The sequence below is a fragment of the Lates calcarifer genome, linkage group LG1 (assembly GCF_001640805.2).
Source record: "Lates calcarifer isolate ASB-BC8 linkage group LG1, TLL_Latcal_v3, whole genome shotgun sequence".
Classification (NCBI taxonomy): domain Eukaryota; kingdom Metazoa; phylum Chordata; class Actinopteri; family Centropomidae; genus Lates; species Lates calcarifer.
The window spans coordinates 5,004,344-5,021,237 of NC_066833.1; the positions used below are offsets into that span (position 1 = coordinate 5,004,344).

General features: G+C 37.3%; 1 protein-coding gene across 3 annotated transcripts; it reads right to left on the reverse strand.

Annotated features, from left to right (window-relative positions):
- Window positions 1–366: 366 nt before the first annotated feature.
- On the reverse strand, window positions 367–12,565 carry LOC108872799 (CD209 antigen-like protein C). 3 transcript variants are annotated; one of them, XM_051067350.1, is made up of 6 exons: window positions 12,392–12,561; window positions 5,445–5,546; window positions 4,604–4,780; window positions 3,700–3,842; window positions 2,575–2,684; window positions 367–1,078 (listed from the first exon to the last, which is right to left on the reverse strand). In XM_051067350.1, exons 1-6 carry the CDS (start codon window positions 12,459–12,461, stop codon window positions 931–933), a joined length of 750 nt encoding a protein of 249 aa, XP_050923307.1. In that variant the 5' UTR covers window positions 12,462–12,561; the 3' UTR covers window positions 367–930. The 3 variants fall into 3 exon arrangements, with proteins under 3 accessions (XP_050923307.1, XP_018516181.1, XP_018516171.1); XM_018660665.2 differs by lacking the exon at window positions 12,392–12,561 and adding an exon at window positions 5,641–5,775; XM_018660655.2 differs by lacking the exons at window positions 367–1,078; window positions 2,575–2,684; window positions 3,700–3,842; window positions 4,604–4,780; window positions 5,445–5,546 and adding exons at window positions 6,472–7,623; window positions 7,924–8,030; window positions 8,601–8,743; window positions 10,549–10,728; window positions 12,188–12,289 and having other exon boundaries at window positions 12,392–12,565.
- Window positions 12,566–16,894: the final 4,329 nt, after the last annotated feature.

Below are 16,894 nucleotides of genomic sequence, written 5' to 3' on the forward strand. Positions count from 1 at the left end.
AAGAACAAATTAAGAATGCATGGATCTAGTACAAACAGATTAACATCTTTAACATTAATGGAAATGAATGAAAAAATACTGAAAAAGCATTTGATACAATAGATCATGACAGATTACTTTCTATAGGCATATGACATGAGAAGCATAGTTCAGTGGTTAGGTAGCTATTTGGAAAACAGACAACAGTTTGCTGGCAGTAAATCTGAATGTCTTTTTTGTTATTTTTGTTCTGTAGATGATTCAAAAAGTACTGATGATTCAAAAACTGAAATGGTTAAACTTAAACATGGTTTGATGCAAGCGAAGAATTATTAATTCATGTTTTTTTGGAAATTAAAAAAGGGAGGATGAATACTGAGTCAGTTTATCAGTTTATTTATTTATTTATTTATTTATTTTTTGGTGTAATTATAGACCTTAAGATATTGGAAACCTTATATAGCAATAATAACATAAAAAATCCAAATGTGTTGCAGTTCTTGACAAAGCAGTATATACAAGTATATATTGGACTACAGGGCAATTATTTTACCTTAATGTGTAACTTACATACATCCAATATATATACTACAGAAGAGAACAATATGAATTATAAATATGGTGGATACAAGGGAGCAAAGTTTGACTCAAAAGCTTATTAGTAATGTTTTGTGGAATCCTCTGAAATATAATTTTAAATGTATAGTAGGCTACAATTTCAGAAAATGTATACTAACTTAAAATATAATTGATCCTGAACAGTCTCATGAAGAACACACAAGCCAACTTTAAGTGGTTTGATGATATAATTACAAAATATTTCCCTTATTACCAACTCAGTCTTGATTTGTAGGTATAGGACATTTCTGGTGTATCCTGTTTCTGTGTCTTTGGCCTAATCCAAAAATCCATTTACAAACCATTAATCTCAAAATTAAATAAATGTCAGTGCTAGTCCTTTTTCTCACAGATCCAGCTCAGATTATTTTCACAAGGCAAATCATTCCAGTTGTTTAAATTCTTCTCTCCAGTTATGATATGGGCACAGTTCTCAGGCTTATTATCACCTTTATTATCAGGCTGTCCTTCCCGCCAGTACCTAAAATAACATAGTGACAACCACACAGAGAATGATCACCCAAATCTGCAGAACCCCTCAGTTTTGATATGATTGAGTTCACTGTTGCACAACTCCACCACACAGTCCCTGCTCAGCACCAGACAGCAGACAGACAAATTTTGCAACTAGCTGGTGATTGTAGTGGAACATCTATTTCAATTTAAGTGAATAAGTGTAATATTGTCATGTGTCTGCTAAATGTTTTAAGGACCAGTGTGTTTTTATTAGTGTTCAAGAACTTTTTCCATGTAGCCTGCCATGATATACAACTATGCTTCTACAGTAACCCAGAACAGACAAACCAAACACTAGCACTAGAGAGGGCCTTTTGCATTTTTAAGTTACCAGAAGGACTCTGTAGGTTCTCCAACATACTTGAAAGGGGATGGGAGAGGGAAGGGGTACTCAGTTGGTTGCAATCTGCAACCTCACCACTAGGTGTCACTAAATCCCACACACTGGTCATTCAAATAGGCAACTATTTGCTAACACATTTATTGTTGTGTTTTTGTTGCTGTCAGCATGATGATGTCTCATAGGCTCAAACTGGAGCTAGACATTTATTAAAGTTTTTCTATGAAATGTAAAAACTAAACTTGAGATTAACAATAGCTAGACAGCATTTTCTACCTCCATCTCACACACACACAGATTTTCTTCACAGAGATGAATCCATGAGAAACTGTCACCAAGTGACACTGACACTGGTGATTCACTGGTACTACTAACTAAGAATTACAACTCGAATAAACAAAAGCGTTGCCTAACTTTTCACAATAAAAGCTTTTGTTCCATAAACCACATATAACATATAGAAAACATAAAACCTTCTTGCTTCACATTTAGGAAATTACTTGGCTCAGTAATCAACACATGACTTATTGTGCAACATTTTCAGCTTTTTCAGCTCCAAGTGGCCAAAAAATAAATGAATGAATAAATAAGATTAATAAATACATTTTCTAGTTGTTCTAATATATGTACACAGACACCAGAGAACTGATCCTTTTCCTCTCCAGGGTCTTAAATAGTTGCCAAACTACCAAACTAACAATAAAGCTGTTTAAACAATATTTATATTTTGGGTTATGCCATTCTGTTCAATGACATCTCTAAGCTGTATAACCTTTAAACTAAATATTATCCCAAATATCTGAAATTGTTAAGATCACTTATGTGGAGATGGCAGATAGAAAACTGACTAAAAAACACAGCACCATCTGGTGGTGTTACTGGGTAAAATATAGTTAAACAAAGTAGTAGAGGTGTTGGTTGCATCTCATATACTGAATATTGTGAGTGAAAATGTGGTCCACCTGCTGAATTTCAGTTCAGCTGTTGTGATTATACTGATTACATCTTGTTGTCGTTTGCTGTCTGTTATTTCTGATTATTCTAATAAATATCAAACCCAGTAAAAACAGTATTTGTATTTTTGATTCTTTTCAATGTGGTGAAGCACATTTATGTCTTACATTAAAGTGAGCTGTGATCCATCAATCCATATCCAGGTTCCCTCATGGGCTTCGTCAGTCAAACCAATCCAAGCCTGAGTTTTTCTCTTGGTGAAGTTAGACATGAACATCTGTTTTATAAAAATAGAAGAAAGTTACAGTATTTATATTTCATTGCTACTGAATTTTGTTCAGACATTTGTAGAGACCACAGGATGATTTCTACTGACTTAGTGAACTTCTGACTTTAATTCTTTACTGGCAAGGTTGACATTTATTTATGAGTGAAATATCTCCACAACTATTAAATTGATTTCCATGAAATTTACAGGAGATATTCAAGATCCTGTCCTTTAGCACCACTGGCAGGTCAAAGTTTTCACTTAATCTGGCAAATATCTTAATGTCTGCCTCATGGACTGGCACAAAACTTGGTTCAGACAATGTCCACAGACGATTCTCTGACTTTTCACAATGTATATTTTTAGTTTCTCATTCTAGAAAAAATCTCTACAATTATTAGTGGATTGTTGTGAAATTTGGTACAGACATTCACAGTCCACGCTCCAGTAGCAACCGTTTAAAGCCAAGATTTTTTTACTGATGCACACAATCCACAATTTGCTGTATTAGATTCCACAAGCAAATTCAAAAGTACATTACAAATAAATCTATCAAATAAATGTATGAATTAATAAATATGTAAAAATATACAGGTTTTAGGCCTATCTATATTCAGACTCTAACATTTATATATAATTCCACAATTAACCAGATTGTGCTTGAAATATATGCTGACATCAGAGATAGATTCAGTATAATATTTTTTCCCTTATCATGACAATGATTGTTTTTTTCCATATATCCTCAGTATGTGTCCCCCTACACGTTATGTATATGGAGACTTTTACTTTTGTGACTATTGCCCCACTATTGTCCGACTGGTTGGGGGGTGAGGCTGACCCTGTCGCGGTCAGACAATTAACATGGTAACATTTTGGTCAAGTACATTGTCATAGAACCACTGGGGTGTCTGTGGAGTCTTGTCAGTCTTGCTTGGAAATCAAGGGTAAAATATATCTACAAGAAACATTTAGGAAGCTATTTCATTTGTGTATAAATGTTACACAAACACACACACAGTACCTGCTTTTCAAGACTGTCTATGACCACCAGATCTGCTCCTCTGGCTCTGCAGTCCATCCTGCCATTTTCCCAGGGACCAGTATTACGGGAGAGGAAATAACAGGCAGCATTAAACAGACTCCAATCGTCAGGACAACATTTCACTGTAAGAACCAATAAAAAAGGTGGAATAAGTGCCAAAGATACAATATGGAGGTTAAATTACAATAATGACATGCCACTGTAAGAGCCATCATGTCAGCAAATGTGTTGTGCTGTGTCACTGTGTCATTAATTAAACCTGTGCTTTTTCTGCTGTGAGCAATCAAAACAACTGCTGTATAAAAGGTCTAAGCACAAGGTATTTTACAGTGCACCTGTTGAGTCTAAACACATTTTTTGCAGAAGTGAGACAGAATCAAGTGCCACGGCATCTATTTTTACCTTAGTATGTGTGTAGTGTCCACACTTAATTACTCAGCCTGTCTCTACTGTCTCTGCTGTTATGCTGCGGTTAGTCAGAATAGCAACATGCAAAAACATTAAAGGCAGAGTAAAGTGTTTTGGTGCTCTTCTATATTGTTTGTGTGTGTGTGTGTGTGTGTCTGTGTGTGTGTGTGTGTGTATGTATGTGCAGTAGCCACAGATGTGACTCACTCTGTTTGAACAAACTCTGAAGCCTGTCCAGCTCTTCAGTCATTTTGATGAATGTGGCATTTAGCTGGTCACTCTCTTTGGTCAGGGAGGAAAAATGAGGATTCATGTGAAGTGAAAATAGTGTAACTTGGAATCTCTATGAGAGCTGAATCATCATTAAGGAGATGGCAATCTTTCAAATGTAGAACTGAGGATCCATGTCAGGCATCATGGATGTTTAAGATAGCAGTGCAGAAATCATACAGAACCCACACAGGAAAACACTCACTCTGTTTGGACAAAGTCTGAAGTCTGACCAACTCTTCAGTCATTTTGATGAGGCTGGCATTTAGCTGGTCTCTCTCTTCAGTCAGGAAGGAAATCTTGTCATCAGTGGCTTGACGGTCAGTCAGGTTGGCTCTGACACTGGAAAGTTCTGCAGCTGAACGCTGTACAGAGTTATAGTCTAAAATAAAGACACCCTTATATTTATTACAGGATCACAGAACCATATGCCAAATAATTAGAAACAGAATCCCATTTGGAAGAAATTTGCATCCTGCTTTCAATAATTAACAATGCCACTCTCTTGATGCGGAAGTGAAATACATATATGAACAGTAGATACCAAAAATTTCATTTCCTTAACACAATATACCTTCTGTATATGAAATAGGAGTTGGATTTACACAGATTTGCTGCTTTAACTTCTTGACTGTGCATATTTATCACCTTGGAGAAGTGTCAGAATAACAAAATACTAAATCCGAGGAAAATTTGGAAATGCCAGAAAAGAAGAGTACATTTCTTTTTAAAGTACGTGGATAATTAGTTACTTCTCTTTAAATTAGAATGATGATGCTTTATGTTAATTATTGTAAAAAAGGAATAATCTTATATTTGGTTCCTATGCATTTAAATGTAGTCAGAATGTTACCTATTTTCTGTTTAGAAAAATCAATAAAACACAACTGAAGTGACTCTCAAGGTGTCTTATTGTGCCTGACCATAAGGCAGGTTAAAGGCCACACAACATAAATGAAAACAGACATTGTGATAAAATGAGCAGAATGAGCAGAACAGTACTCCTAAAATCATCACTCTGATATCTATATGTGAACCAGACTCACGGTGGACACCAAGACCAATGAGCCCAGCCAGCAGGGAAACACTCAGCAGGCCCAGTGAGAGAATAACAACTCCATGAAAGGTCCTCTCAGAGCTGCTGGGACCTGAGCAGAGAAAAGACCAGTCAGTTGTACGGGAATAACAGATGATAACACAGTAAATATTCAAAGCTCAGTCTGTCAGCCTCATTATGTTTACCTGTCTGATTTGTGGATGGTCTTGGGTTGACAGATTTGATGCGTTCAGCGTTGGCATAGATTTCTTCCATCGCTCACAACATGGACAGCTATCTCAGAGATAGTCAGGTCTGCATTGAGGAGGTTTCAGTTTCTTGCTACATAAACTTTGGAGGAAGTCACATGTGGAGAGGTCTGAGGAAAAGCAGGAAATAGGAGGAGTCTGGCTTGATCAGAGCCTATATATTAGGGCAGTGCAGGTGTGAGTCCTTTTGAAATTCCTGTGAGTTCCCTATGTTTTAATATATTTCTTACATGTACATGTATAGTACATGGATATTTAGTTACTTCTGTTTAAATTAGAATGATGATGCTTTGTGTTAATTATTGTAAAAAGAGAGTAATCATACTTGGTTCCTATGCATTTAAATGTAGTCACAGTGTTACTTATTTTCAGTTTATAAAAATCAATAAAACACAACTAAAGTGACTCTCAAGATGTCTTATTGTGCCTGACTGCACAACTGTGGTGTTGATCACTGCACAACACAAATATACATCATTCAGTTCAAGACAAGCTATTTTAAACACAAATTTCAAAGGTTCTAAAAGAGGTTTGTTTGACAGTCTGCAGCTACAAGGTGTGAAGCACTATTATTATCACACACAATTACCAGATCCTGTATCTATCTATCTATCTGTCTATCTGTCTGTCTATCTGTCTGTCTGTCCTGTCTGTCTGTCTGTCTATGCAGCTGTCTTCCATGGGTCCAGTCTGAGTCAGAAAACACTCAACAGATCTCTGAGAGTTGCAAAAATACTTACAAAACCAAGTTTATTGAGTATTTGGCAAGTGATAACAACAATAAACTTGAGCAGGCAAAAGAAGGCAAAGCAGACTGACACAGGCTTCAGAATGCACAAAAACGACAACGACAGACTGACTTCTCCCTCTGAGACTGTCATTTTTCATCAAATGCTCCTCTTTATTCTTGAAAAAAAAAAACGTCTGTGTTACCTGAGTCAGGCCTAGCCCTCTCTGACCATATTTAGGATACCGTCATGACCATGTTTATTGGCTTAATTCCTCAAACTGTTAACCCTTTTATTCCCTGACTTGATCACTCAGCATCATAAAAACATGGATCCACACAGGCTTACATACGTTTAGCAGTGTTTTATGAAATGTATAATCACCTCATGTTCTTCACTATCCTTGGCTTTGGCCATTCAAAGTTACACACATAACACATCAGTTATAACACAGTCAGAGGTGGAGGCTGTGATGGATGTGGACTTTGTCTATCCACCCTGATCTTCCCCTCAAGAGCACCTGTGGCATGACAATGCCTTTTCTTCTGACAGACATAATCCACTTGGCCACAAAAGGTCCCTATTAGATACTTAAATAAACATGCTGAAGGTCGGTGTTCGCCTCTGTAAAAGCTAACACTACATATTAAAAATATGGTCAATCAGAAAGATCAGTATATATATGGTGTGTGCTTTCATCTCGGCTGACAGTTTAGAGAAGCTGCTAAACGTAGCTGGTGAAAGTCAACTAATGGTGGAGAAAATATAAAACATATCTCTTCCCTTTAAATCGTCCAAAGCAAGACACAGCATCAAGAAGTGAGAGTGAGACTGAATGATCCACAGCCATGTTTAAACAGACGTTTCACTGTTTTATGATACCAGGTGGCTCTTATACTGTACTCTGTGTATTTATCTATCATGCCACTACTGACACTATTCATGAGGAAAACAGTGAATACATAATGAAAATCCAATATGCTGAATGTAAACACTCTCTATTAACAAAAATATCATTTAAAAACTCATTCAACGCTAAGGCACTTTTTCACAGATCCACTGCTTAGAGGCATCACAACGCACATCATTCCAGTTTTGGTCAGTTTTCATGTGAGCCTGCAGATGTGCACAGTCCTCTTCACCCCACTGTGGATTTCCATTACCACTATCTGGCTGCCCCCTCATCCAGTACCTAAGAGGTTAAATAAGTAAGTCAACTTTTACTGCATTTTCCACTTTGCCCAAGTGCCAAGAAACCCCAAATCATGCAACTTAAATTTGAGAGCAGTTTTTTTTGGCTCCATCCACTGAAGCCAACCAATAAGTTGAATTCAGTTTGATTCCAATGACAATTATTTATACATTCATAATGTATAAATAATTACATCATTAAAATAAATTAATAATTACACCTAGAAATGTACACAAATGGTTGTATAAGTGTTTATGTTAAAAACAGTGTGTATATATGTAACTTTACTGCACTCCTTACGCCAGAATAAGAGGAGCTCCATCAATCCATTTCCAGTTGCCCTCATTGTCTCTGTCATTCAAACCAATCCAAGTGTCCTGCTTGATGATGAATTTACAGAGAAATTCCTGTTGAAGATGAAGGAAAGAAAGCTTGGATTTACTAGAGCAATAAAAGAAGAATTTACTTAAAGGTTTAGCCTACCCTCTGTTACAAATGGGGTGGACAAAACAATAGAGACACCTGTAAGTTTAACACAATACCATTCAACTCCAGCACAAACTACATCCTCCAAAATGACATTAAAAGTTGAATCAACACAGCTCTAGAACAATTTCAACAAAAATGAATAATGAAACCTTCATGGAGTTAGGATTTATTTATTCAATTTATTATTATTAGTTTTAGTTGTTTGAGAAGCACTGAAAGTAAAACACCCGAGTTAAACTTGAATGCAATTTCCCCTGTTCTTGTGTTCTGAATGCGTTTGAATAAGTTGTGTAATTGATCTTTTTGAAGAAAGTTAAATGTCATGGGAACATATAGCGTTTAGGGTGGTGAGAAGGCAAGCTGTCAGTTTTATTCTCATAGCTCAAAACCACAAACTGCAACACCCTCTATACCTCAGTCTTGCAAATGCCAGTGGCAGTTCTGAGAGCACAAAAACTGTCTGTCAAAAAAATAGTAATAAATACTACCTCTTCTTTATAACTGTCTATGACCACCAGATCTGCTCCTCTGTCTCTGCAGTCTTGTCTGCCTTTATCCCAAGAATCAGACTCAGTGGAGAGCAGATAACAGGTATTATTGAAATTCACCCATCCTGCAGGACACATTTTCTCTGTAAGATACATCAAACAAAAGACACTAAAGATCAGAAAGGATGTCCTCATGTCCCTCTTCAGAAGTTATGGATGCGCGAATCCCTAAAGTGCAGTATGTATTATACAATGGATAATGAATCCAAACACCTCTAACCAAGAATAGAACAAAATAACTGTTATCAAAACCAGAAATCTAGTTTTAAGATAATTTCTTTTCCCCATTTTGACGACTCCCCTTACACTTCCTCATTTGTTGGGGCTCTAACACTCAAAAGTCAAAGTACTTTCAAACTGCCTCTTCTAATGACTGTTCACTGTCTACTTTTAGTCCAATTATTTACTCAACACAGCACATCAGAACAAAAAGGGAAGCAATAAAAAAAAGATTCAAGCAAAAATAGTGTAACTTGGAATCACTGTTGAATCATCATTGAGGAGATCACAGTCTTTGAGATGTAGACCGGAGGATCTGTGCCAGGTGTCATGGATGTTTGAGACAGCTGTGCAGAAGTTATACAGAGCCCACACTAGGGCTGTCACTTTTTCAAAAAATCAAGAACCAATGAATTCAAAATGGCCTACAATTCATTCAAATGCGCAGATGGTTTGGCGTTGTGATTGTCCGCCCAGGATGGCTCTGCTTACTATTGTCCTCGATTTTCATAACAAAACAGCACTGTATTACCATTATCTTACTGATAGATCAATAGCGCATTAAGATTAAGATTAACTTTATTGTCCACTTGAGTGAAAATTTGTCTTTGGCTTCTCATCCAACACAATAAAAAATGAACAGAATTACATACACATACATACACACACCCGAAACATTCAGCATATATTACATACAAACAAAAGTGCAACAAGCAGATAGCAGCAATATCAGAAAGCAAAATAACACCAAAGTTGTTTTTGGCTTGCCAGTCACCTTCTCTGCAACTTCAACAATTTTGGAGAGCTTGTTTTGCTCTTTGTACTCAAGTTGCCATACAAGCAGTTGTGTTAAATGATAACATAATTTCAACCAGGCTCCTGTATGCTGTATAAAGTATGTACTGGCAAAGGCCAAAACTCCTCAACTTCTGACACTAGTTCTGCAATACAGTGACCTGGCTAAAATAAGCCTCCTCATGGATGGCATTATCTTTCAGGAGAAGACCAACAAGGGCCATATCATCAGCATATTTAAACAGCTTCACATTACTGCTGTGAACAGCCATTTGATTTGCACAAATTGCAAAAAGCAATGGAGATAGGACACACCCTTGTGGTGCCCCAGTGTTTAAAACAAGTTCATCTGAGTAAAGCCCATCCGTTAAAACACTCTGGGGTCAGTCAGTTAAAAAAAATCCAGTGAATGAGACCCCCATTAAAATTCATCTGAAAATGTTGCTCTAAAAGAATGTCAATTTGCATAATGTTAATAGAAAAAGATCTGCACACTTAGATCCATGCAGTGATTTCACTTTATTTGTCGAACTTTTGGTCTGTCAGACCTTCATCAGTGCATACATACACATATGAAGGTCTGACAGAATCTCAACAAACTCAAAAAAATAAAGATCTAAGTGTGCAGAAAGCTTTTTCTATCATCTTGGACTTTTGATGCTCCCAGCACCTTAGGAAAGAAAAGTTCTTCTGTAAATTTGCATAATGTTAATGCAATAAGCTCATGCATGACCAATAGGTCAGCAGGCCCTATTGACCCGCTGGATAACAAGCAAACTACTTCAAATGGTCTGATGCATTTATAGAGACTGCAGTCCACACTTTGAACAGGTCATTACAGCTAGAATATGAACTTTCATCTGAAAACACTCACTCTGTTTGGAGAAACGCTGAAGCCTGTCCAACACCTCGGCCATTTTGATCAGGCTGGCATTTAGCTGGTCTCTCTCTTCAGTCAGGGGGGAGAGCTTGTCATCAGTGGCCTGAAGATGCTCAGTCAGGTTGGCTTTGACAGTAGAGAGTTCTGCAGCTGAATGCTGTACAGAATTATAGTCTAAAGTAAATCAAGAAACACCTTCATGTTTATTACAGGATCACAGAACCAGACACCAAATAAGAAGAAATCTGTGTCTATGGGCCCTGATCGCGATTATTTATTGACTGGACCTTCTTCTTTTCAATGTTCTGATCATACAATACACATAATGTAATACACTGTGTCTTTAAAGTAATGCCACTCTCTTAACACAAATGAAATACATACAGTACCAGACAAAAAATTGGACACACCTTCTCATCCAGTGGTTTGTCTTTAGTTTCATTTTCCTACACTGTAGATTAATACTGACATCAAAACTGTGATGGAACACATGTGGAATTATGTAGTAAACAAAAAGTGTTAAATAAACCAGAATATGTTTAATATTTTAGATTCTTCAGAGTAGCCACCTTTTGCTTTGATGACAGCTTTGCACATTTCTGGAATTCTCTCAGTAGCTTCATGAGGGTGTCACTTGGAATGGTTTTCAATTGACAGGTGTGACTTGTCAAGAGTTAATTTGTGAAATTTCTTACCCTTCTAATGTATTTGAGACCATCACTTGAGGTGGAGTTGGTCCACAGTTCTTTACAGTGAATAGCTCTATTGGACTACTTTTTTAAAGACTGAATTTTTACTGAATTTACACAAGTCAAAAAGTCTCCCTCCTAAAAACAATGTTGAGAAGTTAAACTATACACACTACACAATCAACGTAATCACTGACAAAACACTGTTGTAGTTAGGACCTTATTTTTTCCCAGAAAACTCAGCCACAACATTATGAACACTGAAATGAATAACACTGATTATCTCATTACAATGGCACCTGGCAGTGGGTGAGATATATCAAGCAGCAGGTAAACATTTTGTCTTTGAAGTTGATGTGTTGGAAGCAGAAAAAATGGGCAAGCATAAGGAGCAACTTTGACAAGGGCCAAATTGTGATGGCTATACAACTATGTCAGAGTGTCTCCAGACCTACAGCTCTTTTGGGATGTTTCTTCCATGCCTCAACAGGTCAGGGCTGTTTTGGCAGCAAAAGGGGACCTACTCAATATTAGTGGTGGTCATAATGTCATGGATGATCAGTGTATGTTCATATTAGATAAATGTTGACAACTGACACCAGAAATCAAACATGATTGGATTACAACACTAAAGTGAAAGCTTGCTTGGTGCTGGTGTTAAAGTGTCATAATAAATACAGATACAAAAAGTTCCTTTATAGATTATTAACTATTATAGAACTTTTTATAATGACACTCTTCAATTGAAATTGATTTGGGTTTAAAAAACAAACAGACAAATGGAGGAAAATGAGGAAAAGCCGGAAAAGAAGACCAGTACAAATTAAGGGTGCATGAAGCTGACGATGAGGCGGGTTAAAGGCAACACAACATAAATGAGCAGAATGAGCAGAACAGTACTTCTAAAATCATCACTCTGATATCTATATGTGAACCAGACTCACGGTGGACACCAAGACCAATGAGCCCAGCCATCAGGGAAACACTCAGCAGGCCCAGTGAGAGAATAACAACTCCATGAAAGGTCCTCTCAGAGCTGCTGGGACCTGAGCAGAGAAAAGACCAGTCAGTTGTACGGGAATAACAGATGATAACACAGTAAATATTCAAAGCTCAGTCTGTCAGCATCATTGTCTCATCATGTTTACCTGTCTGATTTGTGGATGGTCTTGGGTTGACAGATTTGATGCGTTCAACGTTGACATAGATTTCTTCCATCACTCATAATGTGGACAGCTATCTCAGAGAGAGTCAGGTCTGCATTGGGGTTCTTTTAAATCATGAAAATGTAGCTGGTTTCAGTTTCTCACATCTTCAACCTTAGAGGAAGTCATAAGTTTCAGTGGTTAAAAAGGGGTTTGTGTGACAATCCACTGCCACAACCTGTAAAGAACCATTATCTATCTATCTATAGAGAGAGAGAGAGAGAGAGAGAGAGAGAGAGAGAGAGAGAGAGAGAGAGAGAGAGACCCATGCACTAGCAACGGACAAGCTGCGAGGCAGTGCTGATATCATGCCAAGGATACTGTTCCAGTGAACCGGACTTGGGAGCAAATAGTTTTGGTAGTTGTTGACAACAGATCCTGAAGTAACAGGTGGGAGGTCTGTGATTAATTTATTTCAAAAATTCTGGTTTAGTGTATTACTCCCAAGTTGTACAATATTGTTTAATATAAAAAATATTGTTTAATATAATGCTTAATGATTGGATTTTTGGATTGATAATTGATTTTTTAAATACATTTTAATTACTCATCACTTCATTTCTCATTTGCATATTTACTTTGTAATTACAAACATTGCTGCAAAATTGAACATGCATGTGGGGAAAGCCTGAAACTTGACAGTTGGTTTGTGGGTGAAATACACCCTCATCCCCTATGGTCCAAATCCCACCCATGATGGGGCAGAGACCAGCGGATCAGGTGCCTCCTGGGATGTGGCAGGGATCTCTGGTGTGGGGTCCACCACCCCCAGGGTCAATGACCAACACATTGGGTTCGACCTCAGGGGCAGGCAGAGTTTGCTTGCTCAGAATGTCAGAGAGGGTACTGAGAGAGAGAGAGCTAAGTTCAAGAGTGCATTCTGTCCAAAGAAAGAAGGCCTTCAAGAACAGCAAGAGAAAGGAGGAAGTGAGAGAGACTGACTGCTTTAACTTTGCAAGCTGCAAAAACATTTGAGAACTGGTGCTTACTGTTTCATATCACATTTTATTAAAATGTTGCATGTGAGTGATTATATTGTCTATGTTTAAAGCCCAATGAGAGGAAACTGTCAACCTGCTGTTGATTGTCAACTGCTTGTCAGGCCTTATTCTAAAAATAATGTGTCTGTGTAAGTTCTACGAAAACAGGACGATGGCTGCATGAACACTGAATGCATGTTCAATGTAGCCAATGCTATGCAAATGCAATTGCATTTAACATGATAATGCTTTTGAGTATTGATCCTCTGAAATGTTTTGAATTTTAAATGTATACATGTATGTTTGAGTTAGAAGTAGTGAAACAAAAACAAAACAAAAAGGAGATGCACTGGGCAGATGTTGGAATAACGTTGGCTGACTTTTATTGGGTGCAGCCTGCAGAGGGCTTGAAATGTTACCTGTTGCAGATTTACCCTCCTGCTCAAAATCTTTTCTATTATTTTTTGCATACATAATTTAGAAGTAGTCCTTTGTGCTCAACAAAGCAATTCATCCTTGAGATGGGAATTTAATGGTTTTTTGTTTCTTTCTGTTTCCATTACATTCAACCCTAACATCCATTGTATTTTTAGCAACATATTTTTGAGGACTTTATATTCCACTTGCTATGCTGAATAAAACTAAGCAGATTGTCTTAATCTATTTAAAGGGCAGCATCCCTACTCCACTGATCCAAGGCTTTAATAACTTTCCAGTAAAGCCCCTGGCTTTCCATCTATGTCCCTCAAGGAAGGGTTTAGTGTTGGGGTTGTTAGGGCAGGAGCCACTGTAGCCCCAGGGTAAGCCTAAAAGAATGTGTGTGTGTGTGGGGGGGGGGGTCACACTGATAAGTTGAAGTTACTGTGTGTTACTGTGTTCTTATTATTTTTGCCCCAGTGATTAGGGTCACTGTGGGAAGGTATTCATTCTCGCTCACTGACAAACCTGACTACCAAGCTGACAAGCAGAAGGTAGTATAGGAATGGTACTTCCTTGAACCATGACCTGGGCTCCTAAGCCATGCGCGGATTGACATGTGCATTAAATTTGAGTTCATCAGCACCAGCTAACACCTGCCACAAAGATAACAGGTAGCTACAGTATATCTGAATCATCAATCATCAGAAATCTGATGGCAAAATTATATTACCATTCATTATATCTTATCTTAATGCCCAATTTGACCTTGTACGTATGATGCTCCTCTGTAACTATTCCACATGTGAAAAAGAGAGTTTGGGGGGGGACCATGATTCTTAGAGGCAGAGGCTCTGATGGATGTACTGTACATTCATTCTGAATGTACATGCATTGATCCCCCCTAAAGAATATCTGTGGCACTACAATGCCTTTTCTCCTGGAGTCATAATTCACTTGGCCACAAGAGGTCCCCGTTGCTTGTGGATGAATTAGTATTTTATTTGAGTTAAAGAAAAGTGGTCAGTCAGAAGGGTAAGTATATATGGTTTCAACTAACTGAGCAGAGAATGACTAATTTGCATATTTCCTTCCTTTAAATTGTCCAAAAAGGGGGACAGTGTAAAGTACTGAGAGTGAGACTGCATATTGTACATAAACAGATACATTTATGCAAAATTCCTGTAGAATTTATGATAATAAATGAAAGGAGACATAAAGACATGTGGTTTTAACACAGCTCTGAAATGAAAGTTGAGGCCATGCATGCAACATTCAGATTTCTACCTGCGTAGTTTTGATGCTTTGGTTGCTTGTGTATGAATTTTAAAACAGGCTATTGTAGTGTAAAAAGCCAACAGCTATGTGATGTGTAAAGAGTAAAGTGCCTCTAAAAAGAGAAAATATTGCAGCAAGCATTGTATGAAATGGTATTATCATATACTGTACTACATGATTCAAAAAGCGATTCAAAGAAAACATATGTAACATGTTACTGTGTGAGAATAGATGTTAGTATTCACTGCATATAATGCATACCTTGTATAATCCATATTAGAGTGTGAAAAAGTTAGATACTTTTTAAAAAATGATGCTAGGGAGAGTAAAGAAATAATGGTGTAAAAGTAAGGGATAACTTTGTTTTTAAAAAATATAATCAGGACAGGCCAAGACATAATGGTGTATAACAGAGAGTGAACAGGTCAGATGAGGACAGGGCCAGCAGGTCAGATGAGGACAGGGCCAGCTGTAGCCTGACTCAGCAAATAATTTAGCAGAAAGGCCCATATGCCTGCCACCACAAAGATATGTGCCTTAATACATAATGGTGTACTTTTAACATAGGGATAGACAATTAACCAAAACCCATGTTTCTAATGGTGTAAACCAATGAAATGATCTAAGAGGCGTGAAAAGTCACAGCCAAAACTGTATATAAAGAGAGACAGAGCCAGTGCATTTTTGGAGCTTTTCAGGTGTATCTTGTGTGCACTTTGAACTGTTTTCGGGTTTCTTTGTCGACAAATAAACTCTGCTGCCTTGGACACTGCCGTCTCCTGATACTTTTTGGACACCTGAATCAGGCTGAAGAATTCTGATTGTAGCCCAGTGGTTTGGGACTTCTAACCCAAATCCACGTCACTATAACAGTTAATATAAAAAATGGGAACATGAGGAAAATTAATAAGGAGACAAAAACATGTTAAGAATGTATAAGAGACAGAAAATTAAAAGAGTAAAGTCAATGTAACACAGAAAAAAAAAAAAAAAAAAAAAAAAAAAACAGCCTGCAGGAAAACACTCAGCAGGCCCAGACTGAAGCTCCAAGAGATATTCTCTCTGAACAGAGAAAAGACCAATGAATACAAACCATTTTCCAATAGTAATAATGTCTGACAATGACATACATCTCTGCAGAGATCAGTCTGTTATTTGAATGTCTTGATTCAACAGACATGACATTTTCCATATTGACACAGATTTCTTCCATCGCTCATAAGAATGTCAACTCTCTCCTAAAGTACAAGCTCTGCAGGACAAGTTACTCAACATGTAAATGATGAAACTGTTGACGGGCTCACTTTTTAAACTTAAATTTACTGACATGACACATTTCAGGAACTCAGAAAAATACTGTCATCTCATTTGAAGGCAGGAATTTCAGAAGCTACATATTGGAGGAAGCCACCATTAACTACAGTATTAGAAACAGACAGATACAGCCTAAATGCTGCCCTATCTAAAAAGCAACCAAAAACTAAACCCTAAAAACAATAATATAACTTCAATGGCTCTCAGCAGAGCTCGTACCTCTGCCAAAATGTTGAAAAATGCAATGTTAAGTGCTTTTTGTTAATTGCTTTTGCATAATGCCACTGACGGACAGATGAAAACATAATTTTACCCTAAAACAAACAATGATAAAATAAACTGCAGTCTTTGCCGGTGAACAAAGCACTGCATAAATCTGCAATATTTTATTTAAAACAAATTGCATGTACTTTGCACCAGGTGACAAAATTGCAGAGCTTCTTGTCCTATAAAAGTC

Coding starts and splice junctions, on each gene's coding strand:
- LOC108872799 (XM_018660655.2), bottom strand. CDS start 12,461: ATGGAAGAAATCTATGTCAACGTTGAACGCATCAAATCTGTCAACCCA. Junction 12,290..12,391: donor ACCATCCACAAATCAGACAG/GTAAACATGATG, acceptor TTCTCTGCTCAG/GTCCCAGCAGCTCTGAGAGG. Junction 7,624..7,923: donor GGAGCTCCTCTTATTCTGGC/GTAAGGAGTGCA, acceptor TTAACCTCTTAG/GTACTGGATGAGGGGGCAGC.